At 40.2% G+C, this 25479-nt stretch overlaps 1 protein-coding gene across 1 annotated transcript in view; it reads left to right on the top strand.

Moving 5' to 3' along the window:
* lcor (ligand dependent nuclear receptor corepressor) overlaps window positions 1-22541 on the top strand; it is a 78162-nt gene extending 55621 nt beyond the window's left edge. The window contains exons 3-8 of the mRNA XM_028564319.1: window positions 1782-1861; window positions 5984-6098; window positions 10837-11003; window positions 11148-11307; window positions 16219-16309; window positions 21395-22541. Of these exons, the coding sequence (XP_028420120.1) occupies window positions 1782-1861; window positions 5984-6098; window positions 10837-11003; window positions 11148-11307; window positions 16219-16309; window positions 21395-22541 (1760 nt within the window). The remainder of the gene's footprint in view (window positions 1-1781; window positions 1862-5983; window positions 6099-10836; window positions 11004-11147; window positions 11308-16218; window positions 16310-21394) is intronic.
* Window positions 22542-25479: the final 2938 nt, after the last annotated feature.

Genomic DNA, 25479 nt, shown 5'->3' with positions numbered 1-25479 from the left:
CTCTCTCTCTCTCAATATCTCTCTCTCTGTGGAGCTGACTCGGCCTCCTGCTGTCTGTAACACACTCCTCCTTTTCTTCTCTTCTCAGTGCTTCCTCTCTTTCACTCTCTCTGTATCTGTCTCTGTCACTCTGTGGTTTCACACTGAACTGAGGGTTTTTAAAGAAAGCGTAGCGCCATGGCAACAGCTCAGCTGTAACCAAGTCGACAGCAGTCTCTCTCTCTCTCTCTGTCTGTCTGTCTCGTTCTTAGTTCTGCAGGTGCTGCAGCATATTGGTAAAATGCATGAACACACACGTGTACTGTATATAACCTGACACAATACTGAGCTGAAACGCTTTTTAGTGAACCTGAACTGAGTTGCCATCATCTGAATCAATCATAAGCCCACAAGCACAGGATTAATATTGATATGAGCTAAGACTGTGATTATTTACAGTGTATATATATATATATATATATATATATATATATCAGAAAATCACCTTACAACAAAATAAACCAGAGAAAAACCGAACTTGTTCCGCATTGTTTTCTTTGACTCAAAACTATATAAAAAAAAGTTGCTATATCAAAAATAATTTTCAGTTAACTGACTAATCGTCGCAGCTCTAAAACGAATTACCTTTTATTGCATTCATTCATACACCAAAACTTGCACACAACGCCTTGAGGATTTCTAATCGTATCGTGAGATCTAATGCTGTCGAGGGAGCCGGCGATAGATTAACCTCTGCTTTAACAACACCATCGAACTAGACATATTTTTGGCTGGTTTTGTCCTTTTTTTAGGATTTGTTTTGTTTCTTCACCACCGTTGCATACTTACTGTATTATTGTAGTATAGTCAATTATCCAGAAGACTCCTGTGTATGTTTGTGAATTCGCTGAACTAGCAGGAGACAGCAGTGAATGTCTTCATCCCACTAATCATTGAATATTTAACAGAATGCAGGCTTCTTCGCAAATAGGGCTTTAGGGCATGAATACTTCACAAACAGTCATATTTACACACACACACACACACACACACACACACACACACACACACACACACACACACACACACACAGAGGCATTATACAGTGTTTAGGCAAAAATGTATTCAGTATCTAATTGAGCTCATCTGTCAATCACTAGTTTGTCTAGTATTTACAGCATTCTTGACATATGAAGTTAGTCCTCGCTGTAATATTTAATCATTGGCTGTAATTAAAAGTGAATCATGTTATTGCTCACGTAGTTTGTGGCCCCTCAGCTGTCATTCTGTGCAGGCTTGTCTGAATGTTGAATAAAAACAGACGGTGTGTTGGGATTTCTCCGCTGATTCATCTACACCTCATTTACAGCTGGTTTTTAAGATTCAACGTGGATGTTTAGACCGAGTCGGACACACACATACAAAAAAAAGTAGGAATCTAGGAAAAAGTTTTCTTTTGCTGTTCTTTCTTTTGATTTCATGCCACCACATTTCCTTCAGAACTCTTTACATGTTCTTTACATCAAAACAGGACTGATACCTGCTGTGTGTGTGTGTGTGTGTGTGTGTGTGTGTGTGTGTGTGTGTGTGTGTGTGTGCGTGTGTGCGCCTGTGTGTGTGTGTGTGTGTGTCTGTGTGTCTATCTGTTTTAACCCCAACCTCATAAGTTGGCTGAAGTCTGTTTAGGCATAGAAAGAAAGTCCACTGATTTTGTGCATCGAGTTGGGAGATATGGAGGGATTATGGGAGTTAGAGTTTGTCACGATTCAACCCGTTGCTTTCTGTCTCCATCTCTTCTCCAGACTGCGAGCCCGAGGAAGTGTTTGACTGGTCCTTCGATGAAAACTGTCTCTTCTGCTGCTTAAGACGCGAGAAAGTCAAGGTAGGAGACATCACAACATTTGGTCTCCCTGTCAGACAACACTTAAAGCCGTAATCGAAGAAACTGGTGGGCGTTACCGCTTTCGCCTCGCAGCATTATACAGTAGTTCTGGCTTCAAACCGACCAGGGTTGACCCATGCTCTTCTGTGTGAAGTTTGCATATTCTCCTCATGTTCACAGAGGTTTTCCTCAGCACATATAAATGCATGTTAGGTATTAGCAGTACACCTGCTATCTGATTGGTCATTGTGTTTTACATAATAATGTTAGTATAACAAATAAGAAATGTTGTATGTAATGTAAACCTCTGTATTGTAGAGACTGTCCTCCCCCCAAAAAAATGCTCCTATAAGTTGTTTATTCAGGCAGAAATGATGAGTCATGTTAACGTTTATAGTGGCGGCGCCCTCTAGTGGTCTCCTGTATTTATTACGGAAACATAGTAGGAAGTAAGGTGACAAATAGACAAAAAGTCTATATAGCCTACACAACGTTCCACTTTTGGGATTGCTCTGGTGCAGCCGGAAATTGCGCCTGATATCCCTCATTTAGGCCGGATGTCTGTTACCTTCCGCTTCCTTTGTGTTGGCGTTCTAAACTCCAGTGGATTCATGAGGACTATGGTTAACTGGTCCTCAGATCTCTGCAGGGTAAATCCAGACAGCTAGCTAGACTATCTGTCCAATCTGAGTTTTTTCTCTTGCACAACTCATTTGCAGCGGCTCTGTGCGGAGCTTAGCGCTGCCAATGACAATTCTGATTGGTTTAAAGAAATGCTATTAAACGAGAGCATGTTGAGCTGGCTGTGACTAGCCAGCGCGCTTTGGAGGAGGGTCTGGCAAAGCGAGACTACATGTGCGTAACTGGAAGTTAAGTAACGTGATAGATGATTTTAACCCAGACCACAATATTTTTCCATACCTAACTATGTAGTTTTTGTGCCTAAACATAACCAAACTACAAACTTAGAGCTAAGATGATTGACTCCCAGCTGAAGTTTCTAGTCTTACTCTCAGTATGAAAGCAAATAAGCATATTTCTCAAAATGTCAAAATATCCTTTAAAGTGCTCATATTATGCTTTTTGGCTTTTCCATTTTCCTTTATTGTGTTATATATCATTTTGTGCATGTTATAGGTTTACAAAGAGAAAAAGCCCAAAGGGACTTACTGTCTCCAACAGAAAACACTGTTCACCAACTGCTCCAAACAGCTCTACTGTAGTCCAGCCTTTACTTCAGAGACCAACGTGGTCACTTTGTAACACACGTTATAATGCTCGCCTAGCTGCTAGCATGGCACGCCCTCATACTCTGCTTCTGACTGGCTAGTAGTCCTTACCTAGGTACTGTCAGGACACACCCTCATACTCTGCTTCTGACTGGCTAGTAGTCCTTACCTAGGTACTGTCAGGGCACGCCCTCATACTCTGCTTCTGACTGGCTAGTAGTCCTTACCTAGCTACTGAGCATGTGCGACTCCTAACAAAGATGGAACAGAAGTGAGATGTCTCACTCTGTAGCTAAAACAGAGAGCTCAACACACAGGGTGAAAAGAGGAGCAGCAGCAATGTGCAGTACAACAAAAATCTGGTGTTTTTGGACAATTAAACAACATAAACTTATTCTGATATAACCTCTAAATACAATTATGAACCTGAAAATCAGCATAATATGAACACTTTAAGCAAAATGTCAGTTGTCAGTGAACAAAAGTTTATTTAAGCTTATTTTTATAAACTGCGCAGACAATTAAAGATTTTTTATTTATTTTTGTCTGCCGCCATTTGTGAGTTTTCTGTTAGAAAGCTCCATATCTTTGTCTCTCCTCCTCCGCCTGCGTACTTGGTATTTGTGTTGTTCAACCATCATGGTCTTTACCCCAATTTATCTTTTGATGGGAGCTCGACATAGTGATTTGGAGGTGTGTGTGTGTGTGTGTGTGTGTGGGGGGGGGGGGGAGGAGGAGGAGGACATAGGGTGTAAATTAGTGAGACTCCCACAGCCGCAGAGAGGCCGGTGCCTCCTCTCAGAGTTTCTCATCGGCTAAAAGGTGATCAGAGCAGAATATTAATGAGTGTATCGGACCGACTACTACACACACATATGCAGATATGTGGACAATGTGGTACCTGCTTCTGCGTCTCTTTCTGTATACAAAGCATGTGTGTGTGTGTTTGTGGGGGGGTTACTGCAGTGTTTCCTGTTTGATCCCAGACGTGGGCCTGTGTTGCTCGTCACATCGCTAGTGGGTGTTATAAACGCCACAAGGTGAATGTAAATAAAGAGACAAATTAATCTATAAAATGAGAGAAAACACAAATGTTACTCGGCAAGCAACAATGGAAGATTGAGTCACTCGTGCTCCGTTAATTAACTTTTTGATCCTATTAAATACTCAAATAAATTTCAATAAAAGGTAGTTGAGTTAAACATACACTGATTCAGTTTTATTTTAACAGAAATGTGCTTAAAACTTGTGCAACGGTTATCTGATGCTCTTAAACTGGAATTTCTTCTCATTGGTTGTTGGCAATACAATCCCAACTCAAGGTCCACATACTCGCTTGTTCTGGAGCTTTTAATTCCATCACACAGTCTTCATCAGCAGAGGTAGTTTGCTCACTTGGAAATCTATAAATGTTCAAACTTTCCATTACTTAAAGTACTTTTTAAGGACTTCTTGTCCTTGTTTTCCATCTCCATCCTTATTTTTGGGATGTGATTGAAGAAGTGAATGAGGGAGGGAAGGAAGTTAGGAGGGGGCGTCCTTCCCTCGGCCGTTGCTTGTTTTTCAACTTGACCCCAGTCCAACCTCAGAGGTCGGCCATCTGTCTCCTAAAAACATCCTTGCTTCACCACCAACCCCCTCCATCAACCCCCATCTGTCTCTTTCTCTGTCTCCGTCTCTTTGTCCCTTTTTCTGTCTCTCTGCTAATGCTAATAAGGCACAACAACACATTATTGTTGCTACAGAACGCGGCATGTTTATAAAATGTATATAAGCACAACCAATATCCTGCGTGCAATAATTACAGATGAGACTTAAACTGAAGAAAAAACAATAGAAATCAATCAACAGAGAAAAATCAATTAAACAAAGCCTGTTTTCAGGAGATCTTTTCGGCTGTATTGTCTGACTAGTCAATAAATATGTTAACAACTCATTGTGTGCTAGTCATAATAAGGCAACTAATGAGAGAATTGGCTGCAGCCTTAATTGTATTCCACTTCTCACTCAATACAATCTTTTATTCATCTGTCAGGACTTGAAAGCTCTCTCTGCCTCACTGTTATTTCCCTCTGTTGTTTGTGAAATACCAGAGGAGCACCAGTGGGCGGGAATCATTGATTCATTGATCTGAAACCATACAAACTGCCAGCAGATAGGGAGAGACAGTTGAGGGGGTAAAATGAAGAGAGAATGGAATAGTGGAAGCTTTGTAAAACACACTTTCATATCAGTTTGTAGCTTTGTCTGGCATGACGCGAACACACCTACATTTCCTGTTTAATATTGTAAAGACAATGGCAACACACTAAGAGTGGTGTTAATCCCTTCAAATCAGAGAAGCTGAATTCATATTTCCTCTTGGCGTCTTTTTTCTTTCATAATAATTTTTCATTGGTGGAGCAGTCTCGTCAGGCTTAAATATCCTGAGAAAGCCGTTTGATTGGCTGTCAGCTTGAAAAGGCCACCACTTCTCCCGGTAGTGTCTGTAAAAAATAAAGTATCACTATGTGCACCTACAGTTGGAGCAGAACAATTTCAAGTCAAAGGATGGAGATGCCTGCAGCTGTTTTAGACACATCTTCTGTTGGCTCACAGAGCTGAGCAGAACATCCACAGCTGGACGTGGTTAAACAATCACAATAAGAAACAACTACTGGTGGCGCATGTGATATAATGGTGTGAGAGGTTTCTTTCCCGTTAGAAGGATTTCTAAGCTGTGAGTAGTGACGTTTAGAGCCCACAGAGTCTGAGACCGAGCCGGAGCTTGTTGGTGTGCAAATCTATTTGTTTTCTATGATGTTCATGCCATTTATATCATTTCTTAAGGGTTTATTTTTTGACAGAACTGGCCTTTACTCCCTCGTTTGTCTCTGTGTGTTTGTCTGTGTAGGACGGGCACAGCGTAGAGAAGGGTGGAGGCAGCCAGGTGCTGTCGGAGCAGTCTCGGATCAGCCGGCTGGAGAGACAGGCCCAAGACTTCCTCAATGCTGTGTTCCACAGAAAAGGTGACACGCACACGCGCACACACACACACACACACACACACACACACACACACACACACACACACACACACACACACACACACACACACACACACACACAATCGTCATCAGTCATTTCATCATCTTAGAATTTCCAGAGGTGTATTTCAGACAAGTTAAGTGAGAAAATTTGGTTAATTCCTGGGGGAAATCAGTTAATATAGGGGAATAAAAAAAGAGATTGCTAAAAGGCAATATAATACCAGAGTGTATTATATATTTCAGAGATTTCTTGAATTTAATTATTTACCATCCCGACTGGAGTTGAAGCCCGACCATTTACAGATCTATTTTTTAAGAATATTTTTAGGACTTGAAAGCACTTTGTTATGGAAAGTTAAGGAAAAAGTATGGAACTGACCACAGCTGAAATTCGCCTTTTTATTGCTTTAGATTGCAATACAATTGGCCATTACCTCCAAAGAAAAAAAAAAAAAAAGCTTTAATTTCCTTCAATGTTTAACAAAATCAAATAGTGTTCATGACAAATGTTATTGTCATCCTTTTGCTTCATAAAAACATAGTGGTGGGTGAGAGTGCAACTCTTAACTACTCAACTATGTAGCATGCACATGTTAAGTACACTTATTTAGGGAGGACACAAGTCTCTTTAGGAGAATGATGTGAAAGGGGACCAGGGATCGATCCCTGAGGGACACCACATGTTACTTTTTCAAAGTTTTACAATTGGAACAAAGACATTTCTGCCCTCCAGGTAGACCCTAAATCGGTTAAGATCTGGGCCAGAGAGGCCGACCCACTTTTCCGAACTGTACTAAACACTGCCATCACTGCTGTGAGAGGCCATGTGGGAAATTCTGTAAAAGGTTATTTTACATGGTAGAGAGTTGAGGACGAGAAACTAGTGCTGAATTTGGAGACTTTCAAAATAGAGGAAGTGATAGCGAGTTTTGCCACATTGGCTGAGTGCACTCATCCTAAGGAGAAACACCACAATAATAGACATTACACAAATACATGAACAAAGCTAAAACTATATTAAAGACCGTTAACCAAAGTGCTAATCATAGTCAGGCTAAGCCGTAATCAGTATTTTAAAAGGTGTCACAGAGCGTATAAGCTGACTAGGGACCAAAAATGAGTTCCCTGTAGGACTAACTATAATTAGTCACATGAGGATTACTACCTTAATGTTGAGAGCCAAATATGAAACTTACAGCAACCTTGAGCCTTGTTGGGGCTGATTTGCCTTTAGGCCATTTAGGAGACATTTCCGTAAACTTTGACATTGTTATGAGTGTCTTAGTGTTTGATTTAACTTGATGATCATTTTGGTGTATGTAGTTTGTACTGTATTGAATTATACAGGGGGATATTTCTGTTATTTATAATTTTTTGATGATTTACTGATGTAATAGATGCAAAGACTAGTTACCATAAAACAACATAGACTAGACATTTCTAAGTTGGCCAAACTGCTCAGTGAATTTATTAACTAAAATAAATTAGAGTCCTGGTTTCACATTCAAAAGTGATGGATGACAGGCTTTAATTTTCTGTCTGGTGCTTTGGTACAACACCCTTTCAAAGTATCAATATAGGCTGAGTTGCCATGTTAATCTCCTCAAAACTGGTTGTGTATCATTTTCTGTTCTGTGGCAGGCAGCTATTTTGTGACAGAGGAGCGCTGAGCCTGGTGGACGGAAACTTGTGTTGTGTTTTTTTTCCGGGCTGGAGGGAGGGAGGAAGTCTGACCAATCAATGCTCGGCCCTAATCAATCTGGCTTCACTCACACAGGCAAAGCTGCCTGTGGAGCTGCCATATAAATACCAATAAACACACAGGCCTAAGCAGGATGACACACACACACATTGTAATTGTGCTGTTGTCTGACAACCTAAACCTAAAGACATATAACTATAACTATACCATGTAATCATTAATTAAAACGCAAAAAAGTGATCAAAGATGTAGTTAAAGCAGACAGATTTTTTGCTGAAATGCAATACTGCCATGTTTGTTAATATCGCCCTGTCTGGTGCAAGTTATTTTTCACTTATTTAACTTTTCAACTAACTTTGTAAGAGGTAAGGTAAATAGGCATCTAGCAACATTTACAACTTGTAAGCATTTGCAATTGCAGTGAACAGTTTGCCTACATGCTCCGACAGAAAGTAACATAAAACTCCTTTAAAAAATCTGGCGAAATAGTTTTGTCTTTTTGGGGGTAAACATTACATTACGTACCTTCTCAGGAAGCTTCCTCTCTCAGGGTGGAATCACTTCTGCTTTGTTGTAATGGTGCGAGACGTCCTGTGTACCTTTCCAAAGACCCGTAGTGTTACACAACAGCCATTTCCTAGCGGGGCACAGCATGCATACTCAGTGCACGCTGGGGTTTCCCCAGGAGATTTCCCAAGGTGGCAGCATGAAACCTGCACCTGTCTAAATGAAGGGCACATTTCCAGCAAACCTGCTTCCTGTTTTTTTAGCATTTAAAGCTTGTTTTATTGTCGCAGAGTGTGTATTTACATACTATAAGAACTTAGGGAATCTGTTAATTGCTTGAATTTATTGAGTCTTTGTTAGACAACAGAACGTTACACTCTTTTATTGCCATGTCAACAAGGTTCATTTCAGTGGCAGGGATTACACATTGTGAACAAGGGATTAAGCAACAAATGGCAACAACACCTACAGACAGGTCTTTGGCACAGCTGTACAGTATCCTGTGGTTATATAAATACAGTTTTATGATTAAAAAAAGACATCAGAGCTAAAACACAACTGAAGTAAAAGCTTATATATGCCAAATGCTGGAATAATTAAACAGTTCATAGTTTTCCTACCTCCTTGCAACTGACTTCATAGTAAGTTGACATAAAACTGGTTTATTATTTAATAGATTTGTTTTAGTACAACTGTGATGTGCCTAAATACTAATAAAATATATACTTGTAAGTGTCATGTTTTAATAAATTATTGATTATTTGTCAAACAGGCTTTAAATTAATGTTTTCTTGCCGCATTTGACTCCAGTTTTTTCTTTGTAATGTTGTTTTGAAAACATTGTTTATTTTTACAGTGCTTAATATAATGATCAGAACACACGTACTGGTATTTTAACATCCAAGATCGCCTATTTTGATGATAGCGGTTATCACTTTTCAAAACAATGGTTTAACACAGGAAAAACTGTTTAGGGATGAACTAGTGGAAGAAATAGAAGACAAACCAACAAGGATAAAAAATTGTAAATTAAAAAAATTTGAAGCGGTCAGCCTACTGTAAGCTCTTCATTAAGAAGAGTCTTCAGTCTTGAGCCCACGCTTTGCAGAGTCTCAGGCTGTTCTTGGCCCTCAAGAATAAAAAGTTCAAATGCATAAGTAGGATAGATAATCAGTGGTTTTACAGTATTTTTCACTTACTTTATGGCTCCTTAAGTTGGAGCACATACTGTGATAAATTGTCAATCAAGCTATGAAACCCCCAGAACTGGTGCAAATGAGTTGTGAAAAACTGGCTTATAATTTGAAACAACTGAAGAAACGGTGCAAAGTTTAAAAAAACAAAAACAGGAATCATGCCGTGAAATCAGAAGTGTAAGGCATTCAGGTACCTGCTGTACACAGATATTATGGTGCCTTAACCAGGCTCAATAGGGAGAATTAAGTGCTGTATATAAAGTGCAGAATGTATGTGATTTTTGAATTATTTCAGCATAGCTACAGGATTAGATTTTTGGGCAAATGTATTGTTTGGAGGATTTAGGGTTTGACTCAATGGCACGCATGAAAGTATCTAAATAATAAAGCTGCTGATTATAAAGAGATTAGTGCAGTTGATTTATCTGGGACAATGCCAGATTAATGCATTAATAACAAATGAGTGTCGTCATTGTTGCTGTGTTTCTCAATGTGTATTAACCGATGAGATCAATGAAGCAAGTGTTTTGATGTGAGTTTGTTTTGTAGCAGGGAATAATGGGAAGTTTGGGTATAGCGTGTAGTCTCTAGGGGTCTCCTGGTACTTGTTGCACTTTGAAATTCTTATTTTATTTATACTGTGTATTTTAATGTAATGGATGTGTTTTACAAATGGAACTGGCAAAATGCTCTGACTAATGATAAATCAGGAAAGCAAGAGGATAATCAAATTATACTATTCTGTATAAGTACAGTGCGGTACTAAAGACATTTTGTTGTTGTTCTTTTACAGCTTGTCCAAAGTTTAATATCATCGAAAACTTCACCTTCTCTTTACTAATCATCACTAACTGTAATGTATGAAAGTTGTTGGTGATACATGTTTTGTCAATCGACTGATTAAGTGTTCTTCAGCTCTATTCTGGTGAACACAATAATTCAAGAACAAATCATGGCTGAACTATGTCATGCATAAATTGATCTGACATACAATTTTAAGTTGTTATTAAGTCCTTAATGTAAAGGTGAATACAAGAGAGAATCACGGGTAAATTTAGGGAGAAGTTATGAAAGCTCCAGCTGAGGGATGGCAGGCAAAATAATCTGCTGTACACACTGATATCCTTGTGCTTTTATCGTGGTCAATAGGCAGGATTAAGCTCTGCTTCCAAGCGATTTTTTGATTATTTTACCACAGCATCAGGATTAAATTTTCAGGATGAAATGGGATAAATAAACATGGTAATGACTGAAAGAATTCCTGGAGGACGGGATGCTGACATGTTTGTTCCTCTGTTTCATTTCTCTCTAGACCTCCCAAGTTTCTCAGAACCTCACATTCCTCTAGTGGCTCGTGAGATCATGCAGCGAATGATCCGCCAGTTCGCTGCCGAATATACCTCAAAAACTACTCAGGACGACTCGCCCCTGCCCAACGGCACCATGAAGGACCAAAGCCTGTCGAGAGCGGCGTCTCTGGTCATGGCCCCATGCTCCCTGCATGGGCCCCTGCCCGTGCCGAGCTCCCCTCAATCGTCTGCCTCCTCCTCCCCATCCCCGGGACCTGGCCTCAGCCCCACCTCCGCCGCCGCTGCTGCTGCCTCAGCACTCGCCTGCACCCAGAGCAGCAACGGTACGGGAGCCAGTAACGGTGGAGGAGGAGGTACGGCTGCTGCCTCTGCACAGAATCCCGTCCTCAGCAAGCTTCTCATGGCCGACCAGGACGGCCCGCTGGACCTCTCCGTCAAAAAGAACGAGGTGGACCCAGAGCCCAGCCAGGAGGGTGAGAGCAACCAATTATGAGGACATTGTGTTCATTTTTATTAATTTGCCTCCCCTAACTTAAAATAACCTAAACCAACAAAAAAGAATCAATAACCTCATGGCACCAGCTTTTTGTTCCCAAATAGGGCAATCCCCACAATGTCACTGGATATATATGTAGTCCCCACATTGCGGTTAATAAACATGCTCACACACACACACACACACACACACACACACACACACACACACACACACACACACACACACACACACACACACACACACACGATAATCAGGAGCATTTTATCATCAGTAATTAATCAATCTGTACATTTTGCAGTAATGTGGTGGTAGTCCATCGGAATTCCGATGTCGCTACTAGTTGTTATTGGGTATTTTAAAAATAAAAGGTAAATTGCTTTTGAAAAAGAGAAAAATGTTATACACAAGGAACTCCCACTGTTTTCAGGTTTTTACTTTTTTTTTAAATTGACACATTTATAATTCAGCTTAGTCCCCTTAATATTTATTTTTTGAAGTTTGCAGAAAGTTAGTGTTTAATCCAAGTTGTATCATAGTATCAATCATCTGCTTCAGGTCCAGATTGTGTCAGAAATTTTTTTTTTCTGGATTTATTTTTTTGTATTTTTTTGCATTTTTGTGTTCTTGATTCTGCAAGCGTTTGTAGTTAGTCACACATCATATGATAAAACTACTTTTCACAAAATGTTCCATCACCTTGGCATTGTAAACCGACATGATGACTGCACTCACAGACACCCTTTCTACACATCAAGACTCACATTAAACACATTTGGCTCATGCACAGATCACTGAAAAGCCATCATCGTTTGGATTGAGACTTTGCGACACAATACTGAGCTTTGACACGAAGCTCAGGGTTCAATCTATTTTTAATCAAACTAAACCAGCAGGGGGTAGGCCTCTCGATGACCAAGCAGGCTGCAGAGTTGAAGCCAAAGCTCGCTGTTTTAACCCTCAACCACAGTGTGACCGGTCACCCACTTTAATACCAGCTTTTTGGAATCTGCTTACAGTAAGCCTCCTTAATTTTTGCAACAAAAAAAAAAGATTTAGGCATCTACATCCACCTCATGCTTGCACATTGTGTATCTCTCTCTCACACACACGCACACACACACACATGCACACCGTTTGGACAAATTCTGATTATCTTCAAAGCTGTATCCTGTAAGCACAGACACACACTTGTTTGAATTAAACAGTAGATGCCATTTTAGGAAAAATGTAGTCTCGCATTGCCTGCGGAGGAGGGTCTGGCTAGTCCACACAGCATTCCGGGATGGGAGAAAAACATGCTCTGGTTTATTGGTATTTCTTTAAACCAATCACAATTGTCTTGGGTTTAGTCATTTATCTCATAGATTTGGTGTTAAGGCCCGTTTATTTTACGGTTCAGTCCCAGCACTCATCGACTCTGTATCCAGCAGCAGCTGCAGGCAGCTATTTCAGCAAACAGGCTCTGATAGACCCACTTACTATCTGCCCAGCAGCAAACAGCAGACATACACAGTTAAACACTAGCAGGTGTAGAAAGCAAAGCACTTAGCTGCTTATTTAAGAACCAGACATGTTCTCAATTGGTTCGAGACAAAAGCAGATATTCTGCAGTTTATTGTCTGACTGCCTACTCAACCAATTTATAAATTATGGAAATAAAATGACAAAATATTTAATAGTTCCATATTATGCTCATTTTCAGGTTTATACTTGTATTTTGGGTTTCTACTAGAAGATGTTTTTTATCCCAGAGGTCAGCGTTTCTTCCGCATCTGCGCTCTTAAAGTCTCTGCACCTTCATGACAGCTGGGGAACGACCTGCACTGTAGCTGCACTTTGTACCTACAGGTATATATAGTATAGTTGTGACATCACAACCGTACAAAAGTCTGTTAAGGCTTGTTTAAAGGCACAGTTTCTGAATACGGGCTGTGTGCATTTTTCGGTGGATTGAGCGTTTTGATACTTTCACAGTATTTATATAGCACCTCAACCTGCTTCGATATCAAAAAAGTTTTTACAATATGGGCCGTTTAATCGTATGTAGACATATTTAGATAGTGACAGAAGAAGTGTATTTAAAAGGATTTGGGGATATGTGCACATTTACCACATCTCATGACCCCTGTAAGTAGCATGTGGATGGAGGATTTTCGATTTTGGTGACACAATTACACCATTCTAGTGAAGAAAATAACTTTCACAACAAAACATTACTAAACCATCACACTGCAAGTGTGAAGTTGCAGTTTATGAGCTATAAAGCTACAGTACTTGGCTGTGTAAATCTGCATGTTGATGAGGATACTTTTTTTTTCATTTAACTCTTTAATACTGAAACATAGAGAGTTCTTAATGTGTTCTATGAAAACAAGCATGCTAACATAGATGGAGATGCTAATTGACATGTTCATTACCCCAGAGAAGGATCTCATGAGTGTAATTTATCATGGTTGTTATCCCTGGGCATATTGTGACTCGAGTGTATTTTGATTAAGATTCATGTCAGAGCTAAAATATTTTGTACACACATGGTCCTTGGTTCCTAGTTCCACAAATGTTGCTATGATACAGTTCAGAGTCTGGGCTGTTGGGATATTTAGTGTTAACCCACATTCAGGCAGGAATTGGTACTACAAGACCGTTTCAAATAGATGTTGCAATTTCACAAGTGTGGGCCACGTGTGTATAATGTGTATATATATATATACATACTACCATTAACATGATGAGATTAATCTACATTATTTTTGTCTCCTCTGAGCTGTACAGAGATTCTGTTTTTCATTTTAATGTTTATTTTTTTTGTCCGATTAAACAACAAAAATCCTCTGAAGATTAGCGAGTCCTGTGCCCATATAGTGCTGTTTGTGTTAGAGGGGTCAGAAGGTCGGCAGCACTTTAGGGATTACACCAGAAAAACACAGAGGTCAATGACTGGGATGAATATGTCATTTTACATTTACATTACTGTGTATATAATGTAATGTTTTTATTCTTCAATTTCAGGCTTTCAAAAAAAGCAATCATTTTGAGATTTGTTTAGCAAAACCATCAGATACCAATAATATCTTATCCATATTCCATCTTGCAGGGTTACTGCATGCCCCAAAAAATGTGAAAGCTCTCTAGTCATGAAAGGAAAAAGTCTGGAAAAACAAAAACAGTGAGGGTCCTGGTAAAAGATGATTTACAAAAACTCTAATATTAATAAGGTTCATCCTTTTCTGTTTTTACAAATTTTCACTGAAAAATAACCAGATGTTTATAAAAACGAACTCATCAGTTCAAAGTAATTTTCACCCGACTTTAAATTCCCCACACATGATAATACTGTATATCTTTTCTGTGTGTGTTTGTGGTGACCTGATTTGCCTGACAAACATATTCACAAATAAACTGAGATTTCACACACAGCATGTTGCCATATTTCCCAGACTTCCTTGCTAAAGTGCCACAGAGAGTCCACCTGTTCTGTAGGACACAGAATATACACAACAAGCAAGCTTTTTTGTCATCTACCCACAGAAAAAGGAAAAAACTTGACTTCATTAATTCAGTCGTTTTCATATGCAGACACACGCATAAACTGGCAGTTTCTTAACAGAAGCTGTTAACATGTATTTGATGCCGACAGATTATATTAATAAACAGTACAAACAGATCGACTGCCTCATATATAACTCGCATAAACACACATGATTTTCTGCTTCTCTTGTTTCCTTTTCACTCTGGTTCATTTTGTTCGTCTTCACTATGAAGAATGTTGTTTTAAAGGTAAATAATCTGAACGTCTACTCTCTTAGCTAATAATTACAGTAATACACATAATGAACATGTAGAATACTTGCCAATATAGTGAATTGCTCAGGTTATTTAAATCTTGTTTGTGATCCAGATCATTATTATTGTTGTATAAGAAGGCATTATAAATGTCATCAGAAATAACAGACTAATAAACTATTGACACGGTAGTCTCTAAGCACGGACTTTTGATACTGTTCATCAGTGGGAGTAAGAATATTTCTTAAGGACATAAGTAACATTCAAACTGGGCATTGATCCGCAACCTTTAAATAATTTTGACCTCAAAGCTCATTTATAAATTCATAATTTTCATTTATGGAATACATTTCCGTTTTTCTAAGGATATTTAGTGAAGGATAATTCACAGATTTCCTTGATGTGACTTTGTTGACATATCATGAGTTTCTGAATCATTTAATACTAAAGTAGTAATAGTCAAGTTTCCATCGCATTTTCATTTAGCCAAGTTTCTCAATAAATCAACCAGAAAAAATGCAAAATAATGCGTGTTTCCATCCACTACTGTTATGTGAATATTAGGAGTTGAATGCATCGAGAAAAACCGTTGGAGCCTTTTTCCATTGCACTTTGTTGCATTTTGTTGCAATGAAAATGTGCATAAAAACTGGGGGTTGAAAATAAATGTACTGACTGTAAATTGGTTTCACTGTTAAGAGTTTTTCATGTCCTTACATGTTCCGCTGTACAGTATGAAACGTTTGTGAACTAGTTTTATAAGTGTCCACTTTGGGTTGTTTTGCAACGGACAGCATCAGGAAATGTTGTTAAAGTCTGGTTACAACTTTTAAACTTCATAAACTCAATAACCTCCTAATTTTTGCAGAAACATATGGATTTGATACAGTTTTTCTTCCTTCCTCTGAAATGCAGTGTACTACATACTGCTTAATAAGCGTACAAAATGATGAACCTTCAGTTTACAACACATTCATGATCAGATGTATTTAGGTATGTGACTTGCCGTGTTGTACTCTGACTCTTTAAAGCAGGTAATGCTTCGAAAAGCATTTGACCTCAGTTGTGTTAAATCTGTTTTCCTGTGTTTGTGTATCCTCAGATGGCGTCCTGGACCTCTCCACCAAGAAGAACCACAGCGCAGGCAACCTTAAAACCTTCCCCGGCTTCTCCCCTGAGCCCAGGGTCAAAGGGTAAGACAACAGGATTAGTCAAACTGGCCTCTGTTTACGTAGCGGCGCAGTCATACAACACCGAAAAGGTTTAAGCAGTCACGGCTGTTGTTTTTCTGAACCGCTCCTCCCAGATGGCACTTGGCAGTCTAACACTGAATGGTGTGAGGAGATTTGGCCTGAGGGGAGGATGTTACACTCTGAAGATCGGGATCCAGATGCCCAACCGCAGTCAGGCTGAGAAAGATTGATTTCACAAGTGGATGACAGCAATCACAGGCAGATTTTATCAGCTGTCGTTATTTAACTCTGTCATATTTGCCAAGTTGTCCAATAAATGTGGCCTGCATGTAGATACCCATCAGACTTAACCAAAGACGGTTCCCTACCTGGGGTTCCTGAAACCCTCAATAAAAACCCTGCTTTAGGGCTGTCCTCGAATGGAGGAAATTCTAAAACGGATAAGTTAATTTAATGGCAGTTCTGTTTCTCAGCAAAGAATCGTTAACCAGAGATGTGCTTATAAGTTTCTTGAAAATAAGTCATACAGCATGGGAAAAGCATAAAACATGACTAATCGACTAAAGAAATCGTCGACTAAGATCAAAACGACCAATTGGCCGACTAATCGGCTAAGAGGGAACAGCCCTAGTCTGCTTTACCTCTGTTCTTAGTATGTAACACGTTATGAGTACACTGCATCTTTTTGTTAATTAAAAGACAACGAAAAGAGAGTGTGTTTATTATTTTTTTAGGGGAACAATCAAGATGCTTACTAGGCCCCACTTTGTAGCTGCAGAACAGATGTTCAGGTATGAGTTATGGTTCAGATTTACGACATCCCAACGTTTGGGACTGTCAAGTAGCCTGTCAGGTTGGAAACTAGTGTAAACTATTGGTTAAGGTAGAGAGCTGTTTAAAGTTTAGTTCTGTGTAGCTGTGTGTGCGGTGTTCTCAAGTGCCAGTGGGAAGCTTCAACATTTGATACTTAAGTTTTAAAATTATGTCATCCAAAGATATGGAGAGAAAAAAAACAGAAGTAAACTAAAATGAAACAGGATGTCAATTTCCTTGCTTCCTCCATCAAACAGAGAATTCAAATCATCAAAGTGTGACATTCTCATAGCACACAAATGCATCATTGACAACAACCACAGAGCAGCTTGCAAAAGACTTGAAATCAAATGCGGTAAATGTGAGAAAGCATGCACACGCACCAGTAAGATCCTTGAACATTTTCATAAAGGAAGCTTAAAGCAGATCCATAGGGCACGAGTTAAACCTCCAACAGAAGGACGATACGCTACATTTGTAAGCATTCTGTTCACCTCTGCTCATGCCATACTGAAGAATGCAATATGTTTCTCCAACCTGAAAAGAGACAAAAGCTGTTGCAGATATTTGTGTTTATCAGCCACGCATCTCATTTCTTTTCTGTGGATTTTTATGACAATGAAATTTGACTCTCTGAAAGGGCTTATTCCAAACAACAGAAACTGTACAACCTTTTGAACGTGTCAGTGTTAAACGTTTAGAAACTTGGAATGGGTTTATAATGTATTCAGTCAGTGATATAATGTAGCCCAATAGTCAAATACTGTATTCTATATATTATAAGATTGTACTGCTTTAGGATATCAAACCTATGAAAGAATACTAGCAGCTCTTTTGAACTGGGTTTGACTCTCATCTAAATCTTTTTTTGCTTTATCCCCCCATTGTGCTGTAGGTTGTTAATATTCTGTTGTGCGTCTTTCTGTTCACTTTAGTAATATGTGGTGTTAGGTAGATAATGTTTCAGAGGTCGCAGAAAGGCTAAAAACAATCTGTTGGTAGTTGAAGTGTGAACTTTAATTATCAACTTTGTTAAAGTAAAGTTCTGCAGGTCTTTACAGGGCCTTGCCCTCATTCGGTCCCTCCCACTCCCATAGAGGCATTAGCAGTACAAGGTTGTACAAAGTTCTGTCCAATGACAGTATCTGTTAAACACATTGTGAAGGCTTTGACTGCTTTTCTCTTTTTTTGTCTCCATGGCAAGAATTTATTGACAATCCTTAGCATTGCAGCACGACCATTTATTGACGAATGTGTACTCTGCCTTGAAGTCCTGTTCGAATCAGTAGCCATCATACTCGCTTCTTGTAGAGGGAATAAACAATCAACGCTAATCGTGGCTGCCATTTCCAGCAATAACTTTGATCTGTAGGTCAAAGATGGCTCAGTAGAGGTTTAAAACACAGAGTGGCCCCAACGCCAGGTTGCGGCGAAGCTGCAGTAGTGGAGGATGTGGGCATAGAAAACCTACGCCCACCATGTAAATACACCTTCCATTGCATTCTGAACTGAGATTGGAGAAGTGCTGCATTGACATTACAGTTGACTGAAGTCCCAAGAGGCCACTTCCTGGTGAAAGCAAGTGTTGCCTAGATACAGAGCTACCAAACAAAGCTAGTGTTTACCACACTAATTTTGGATTAAAACAAACCGAAAGGAATTTATCCATGGAGCAGCAACAGCAGCCACCTGGCATTTAACCAGGGGCTTGAAAGGATATTTCTGGTCTATTACACTCTGGGTCTAGATTCTATTACCTTCTGTAATTGAGGTATTGTGAGTACCCAATGAGGGATTATTACAGACATTTCATACAATATATACAGTATATATTTAGATGTGCGGCGGTTTGTAAACAAGTTTAGCCCCTGTTTGTTGCTACCTTGGAAACTTGTGCCCATTTTTCCAGATCCCAGCAATTAGTAAGTGCAGTGTTACGACTGATAGAACTGAGTATGAAACTAAGACCCAAGTTGTAAAAAACAAATTGCAGTAAAGGATCATTCTGAACAGTTCAATTGTTCAATATACTGTGTCGGTTAAGGAGTTCCAGTAAGATTGAAAGAAAGGTGAGATTTCTTAAAAATGTGATATTTTACTGATTGTCATACCTGTTTTCACCAAGTCGAGCAGGGTGAGGTCACCATTAATGATTTGATGTTCCCAATAATTGACAGTTTTCCAGGAGAATGAAGTCTCCATTTAATGTAATCCATTTGCAGACAGATTTGGAAGACATTGTGATTTCTCAGACTCAAAAAACAAGGTAATTAAACCCTTTTCTACAGAAACACATGCTTTCTTTTTTACTCTAACACAACAAGATATTGCCTGCTGACACACTCTACAAGCGAAGGCCCAGCGAATAAACCTCGAAATGGTACTTGGACCAAAACTAAAATTAGAAACCACACCTTAAACCCCTCAGGAAAGGACCCCTGCCTCAGGATACTTGAGCCTCAAAGGCCCTAAGGCCTCGAGGCTCACCAGGAGTCTCTAATGATCAGTTCATGTAATATTAACTACAGGAGGAGGTATTGTGGAGGTGGAATTGCAGGTTTTGAAACTCAGACAGTCCCTAAAGCACACACCACACACTGTGTGCATTACAGGTTACTGGCTTTTAATTTAAAGGTCCCATATTATGCTCATTTTCAGGTACATACTTGTATTTTGTGTTTCTACTAGAACATTACATGCTTAAATGTTAAAAAAAACACAATCTTTGAATATACCTGTATTCAACCTCTGTCTGAAACACCTGTCTCTTTAAGTCCACCTCCTGAAAAAGCCCAGTCTGCTCTGATTGGTCATCTGCATCTGCACTCTTTGAGTCTCTGCACCGTCATTGCAGCCGGGGAATGACTGTAACAGCAATGGTGCGACACTTTCTACATGTATATTGTATAGTTGTGCCATCACAACGTTACGAAAGCCCTGATGGCTTGTTTAAAGGCACAATTTCTGAATATGGGCTTTGTGCATTTGTCTGTGAACTGACAGAGAATTTAATTTTTTTATAATAAGTTTTTATAATGTCATGGTATTTATACAGCTCTTCGACCTGCTTTCATCAAAAAAAGGGATCTGATCACATTTGTGTGAAAACCTCAGAAAAAAGTTTGTACATTATTTTGTTACTTAGATGTTTTATTGGGAATTTTTTATCTATTACTGTAATTAAGTAGGTGGGTCAAGAGATAATAAGTATTTTCCCCGCATATGAAAAACATGGTTTGAAAATAAAATGTTTTAAATAAAATGTTTTGAAATAAACACATTTAACAAAATTACATATTGGCTGCAGGGTAGAGCTACCTTTCTTTAAAAAACATTTGAGCTTCAAAACACACACACTGTTGTTTAGGGAACACAGAACATACACTCAGATGCTGAAACAATCTTTCAATCCGTCTCAATAGGGATCCCCCTCTGTTGAGTGTATTTCTTTGCTCCTTTTAGTTTTACAAATGTATGCCCACATTGAATCCTCAGATCCACCATTACTATCGGGCACAGTCTCCCTGATGACTATATGCTTTCTGTAACAGAACACTCTGTTGAGAGTGCAGACTCCAAAGCCTCTCGTTAACCCTGTATTGTCTTCAAGGAGCCCGAGACCGCCCACTGTGCTAATCTGTCTTAAAGCTCCTGCTGAAGACTCCCCACATCGCACAGTCAGTCGCACTGTAGCTCACCAGACTCTTAACAACAGAGAGAGCTTTCCTTCAAGTTTCTTCTCCCCTGTGCCATCCACTGACTTGACAAGCTATTTTCTGTTATTATGAACCTAACGGAGCAATTTTACAATTTTGTTGCTATAGTTACTCAGCAGTAGGAACATTGGCTGCAGCAGTTCAAGTGGAGGCACTTTGCGTGTAAGTGGTTGTTTCAGAAGCAGAGGATTTTCACAAATTTGAATCATTGAAATTTAAGATGCTCTCAAAGCAGAACTTGTCAAGAATGTTTGTTTATCCAACATGGGCAATTCAAGAAATCTCAATTTAAAATGTAAATAATCATCAAAAACAAGACATGGGACGGGTCGGCACAAGTTAGATCTTTTTGCTTGTGAGCCTTCAAAACGAAGCAATGTCTACTTACAACCCCTTGTAAAAGGTTGCGTATGTTTTGGTGTGTTCAGATGTGAACGGTTAAATCCAGAAGGGATGTTGTCTTTTTGGATTGTTATATTTAAGGGTCTGAAAAAGTAAAAATGAATTAGTATTATCCAATTAAGATTAGTCCTGTTCTTCTTTTTTCTCCATCCAGACGATCTATCAAAGTGGAACAAACCCTGCCAGAGGTGGATGACGACGGCTTGCTGCAGAGAAGCTTGCAGGACGGACTGAGGGAGAACTACGTCAACTCCAACTCCAGCTCCTTCAAGCCTCCATTAGCCCACTCGCTGCGTATCAAGGAGGAGCTCCTCAGCCAGAAACACCGCCTCCTGAGCCAGCCTGCTGCTCTTTCATTGGCTAATCTAGAATCAGCCGGCTTGCTCAATCATGCGCAGACCTACTCCTTGCTCGGCCAAAAGGGCTCTTCCTCTTTCTGGGGAAGCAAGGCCCACCTCGAAGGCCTGATGAAGCTAAAGCAGGCCAGTGGAGCTCTGAGCGGGGCCCTCAGTGACCTCAAAGACCTGCCTACATTCCTGGAGAATCACCACAACCACCACGGAGCCTTCTCCTTTAAAAGCCACCATCACCACCACAATCAGGTGTCCAAGGCCCAACACCACCACAATGAAGGCAAGAGGGACCAGGGCCACTCACCTCCTGTCGACCTAAAGATCCCTCAAGTTCGGTGCATGGATCTCTCCTGGGACTCCCATGCCTCTGATCTGTACGGCTATGGTGCCATGGGGGTTGGGGGTGGTGGCCATGGGGAGAACAACCTGAGTCGGAAGCTGAGAGCCATCCTGCCCAAGCAGAACCGCCGGGGAGGAAGCCTTGGAAGCCTGCTGGATGGGGCGGCTGACTACTGGAGCTCGGACTTGGACCACTCCAGTTCCGGGCCAGCGTACTCCACCTCCGACGTGGAAGGAGACCCAAACTCCAAGCAGCCGAGGAAGAAGAGGGGCCGGTATCGCCAGTACAACACGGAGATCCTTGAGGAGGCCATTACCGTAGTGATGAGCGGGAAGATGAGTGTGTCCAAGGCTCAGAACATGTACGGGATCCCGCACAGCACCCTGGAGTACAAAGTCAAGGAGCGCATGGGAACCCTGAAGAACCCCCCAAAGAAGAAGCTCAAGCTGATGATGAAGATGGAAGCAGGAAGCCAGGATTTTCCTCTCGCGGAGTCGGAGAACATGCCAACCGCAACCCCACGAGACAACAGCCCGCCGCTGGCTGCTGCTGAGCTTAAGGACAATGTAAAAGAAGAGATTGATGACAATTTCAAACCAATCGACTAAACGACTTACACATGTAAACCTCAGTCAATGACTTAAGTAGTTTGAAAATGGATGGGGCTTTATTTGTGCCAATTTACTTAGCAGTATCTGGGTGAGCACAAACGCAGGGATAATATGAGGAGGATTCTTAAAACACACTGGAGATAAACTAATCGGATGGTTTTAGACTAGCGTCGCTTTAGCAACGCTGTATAAGGATTTGTTTAGCTTTTATATCCAGGGGCTTAACAAATGCAGCTAAAGACACTAGTTAAATGACAATTATTGAAATTTCCATACGCATGCTGATAATCCTAAACCCCAAAACCCAATCCCCCTCTTTTCTGAACTTGAAACACACTGATCCATTGCTGCTTATACATGCAGTTTGGGCTTTGGACCATTCCAATTTGGAGACAAATTGAGGGGGGGGAGGTTGAAAATTAACTCCTTAAAAAACTGACAAATTAGTCTCTTTACTGCTCCCCTCTCTCATGGAGTACTAGCTGAAAATTGGTAAGTGAACTGTCTATTACATTTGAAGCCAACTGTAAGGTTTAATCATACCATTGATGTTCCTCACCAGGGTTCTGAATCAAAACCCATTCTCTTATTGCCAGGTAGCCATGACGCTTTAACTGCAACACTTTTCTTTCCTCCTTAAGATATTCTGCTAATCTCTGTGTGGACGAAAGCAACATTAACCCGTCCTTTTTGAATGAGAAAAGACACACAAAAGTCATTCAGGGATGCATGTTTGTGAGTTTCGTGGACACTACTGACTTCTATAATCAACTTCTTATTCTCTTTCTTTTCATTTGATTTGTTTTGCTTTCTTTTGCACTACACTTTTGGGTCTGGCGCTTACAGACCTGGTTACCTCGGCATTGTTGCCCTTGCATCATGCACTTATTATGGTCTGTCTCTGAAGCCCAGTCGCAACCTTGTAACGTGTCAGAGGTGCACATCGTCTGCATACGCTGATCCATAATCAGATCCCGGGAAGCTCTGAAACCCTCTTTTTTTTTTTTTTTTGCCAAGAGACAAGTTGAGGGGGAATGTGATTATGGATCAGCTGTTTTTAAGGCGAATGCTACCTCATGGACCTCCATCAGTGTCTCACTGCTGATCCTGGAATGCTGGAACCGTCTTCAGGTTGCCCTGCAAACGGTTGCCGAAGTGAGCTCATCCCTTACATGGAGATCTTTATTGGATGAAGGCCTTTTAGGATCAGAATGTGAAACTCTGCTGCTATCCACTTGATTATCTAGCTCCTACACAAGGCTTTAGCTAGCCTAAGCTAATGCGTTTTAGCTACTCTTTAGCTAACAACACATTGCTGATGTTTTTTTTTTTTTTTTTTTTTTCTAATCAAACTAAGCAGAAGCGGCTTAGCTGACGAGTTTTAAAAGATATTCTTCATCCTCAAACCTCAAAGACAGTTTGAACGGCAGTTTACAACGACAATGTGCATTTATAGAGGGTTCATTTTGGGATGGTGGGCGGGTAATATGCAGTGGGGAGGGGTAGTTGATAGAAGCGAGGGGAAAGCAGATTTAATATATTATAAATTATTATGACTGATGATGTAAAAGCCAATCCTTGATTCTGGATGATTTCTTTTCTCCTTTTTTTTTTTTTTTTTTTTTTTTTTTTTTTTTTTAAACTCAGGGTAACTGAGACAGATGATGTGGGTTTTGAATATTTCCTGTTGGACCTATAGTAGACAGACAGGAGGACAAGACGCGCCTCTCACTAATGCTTTATCTGTGGGGAAAGGCCATATAGACTTGCTAATGAATCACAATAAAGAACAGAAAACACTGACGCTGGGTTTTGGGGATCGAACTTATGGCGCTAAACTTCTAAAATAGCACTTTTTAAAAGTAAGCAAAAACACGAGAGAAAGAAAGCTGTTTGAATTCATGCACGTAGTGTAGCTCTGCTCTGTGGGATACAGAGCAGGGAGCGATCGGGATGGCGGAGATGGTAGAAAAAAGCTTTAGTGTGTGAGGACTTTCGGGAAAGCTGCAGCTTGGACCCAAACTACTCCCTTTTGTTTTCCTCTCAATGACCTCCACGATTAAAGACAAAAAAAAAATGGTCAAAATGGTCAACCGATTGGACAAGTTGAGTTTTGTGTAGTGTCGTCTCGTTGTTTTCCCCTCCCCGTGCCACTAATAGCACCCGGGATAGAAAAACTATCATCACGTTGTACAAGGCGGGGAAAGCATATCCCCTCAGAGGAGACCGGTGGAAAGGAAAAAGTGCTCCTCTGGGATTTTACATCAGGAAAAGATTGAAGGAAATGACAAAAGCTTTTTGGTCGTCACGTTTTTGTGCTCTGTGGTAAATGTTGCTCTTCGCTCCTAACACTGACTGGTGCTCACCCAGTCTGTGAGATTTTTAACATGAGAATTGTACCTCTTTGCTCAGATGAAATGATGTTGATTCACTCCTTTTGAAATGTATTGTATGTTTTATTTATTTGATTGTTTTTTTTTTCTTTGGTTATTTTCTTAAAAATGGCATGCACCACTTTCCTTTGGCTGATTTTGGGGTCAGACCAATTGAAAATATATATATGTTTGGAGGATTTCAACACAATTAATCTCAAACTCATACTAAGTTATGAATGAATCAGAATCTAATTAGAATTAGAATACTACCTGTTGCATACAATCCTAATTTTTCCCTCTGTGGTGATTGGTTGTCCACCTTAAACTTTGTAGCTCCCTTGGCTTGATTGGCAGCTATGAATGGCCAATTGGAAGAGCTTTAGAAGAGACCCCCTGGGACAACAATATTCCCGGGGGCCATCATGCATGAAATGCGTCCAACACTTTGACAGTGCTTAGCATTTGAAGTGTCTAATAGGGTTGTTGTGCTCGTTGAGTTGGACCCAGCAAAGGACAATGCCCTGATCTGATAGGTAAAACAGGATCGAAGCCCCAACGGT

The sequence above is a fragment of the Perca flavescens genome, chromosome 2 (assembly GCF_004354835.1).
Source record: "Perca flavescens isolate YP-PL-M2 chromosome 2, PFLA_1.0, whole genome shotgun sequence".
Taxonomy (NCBI): domain Eukaryota; kingdom Metazoa; phylum Chordata; class Actinopteri; order Perciformes; family Percidae; genus Perca; species Perca flavescens.
Note: the sequence above shows the minus strand (reverse complement) of the source record. Positions and strands in the feature narration are given on the sequence as shown.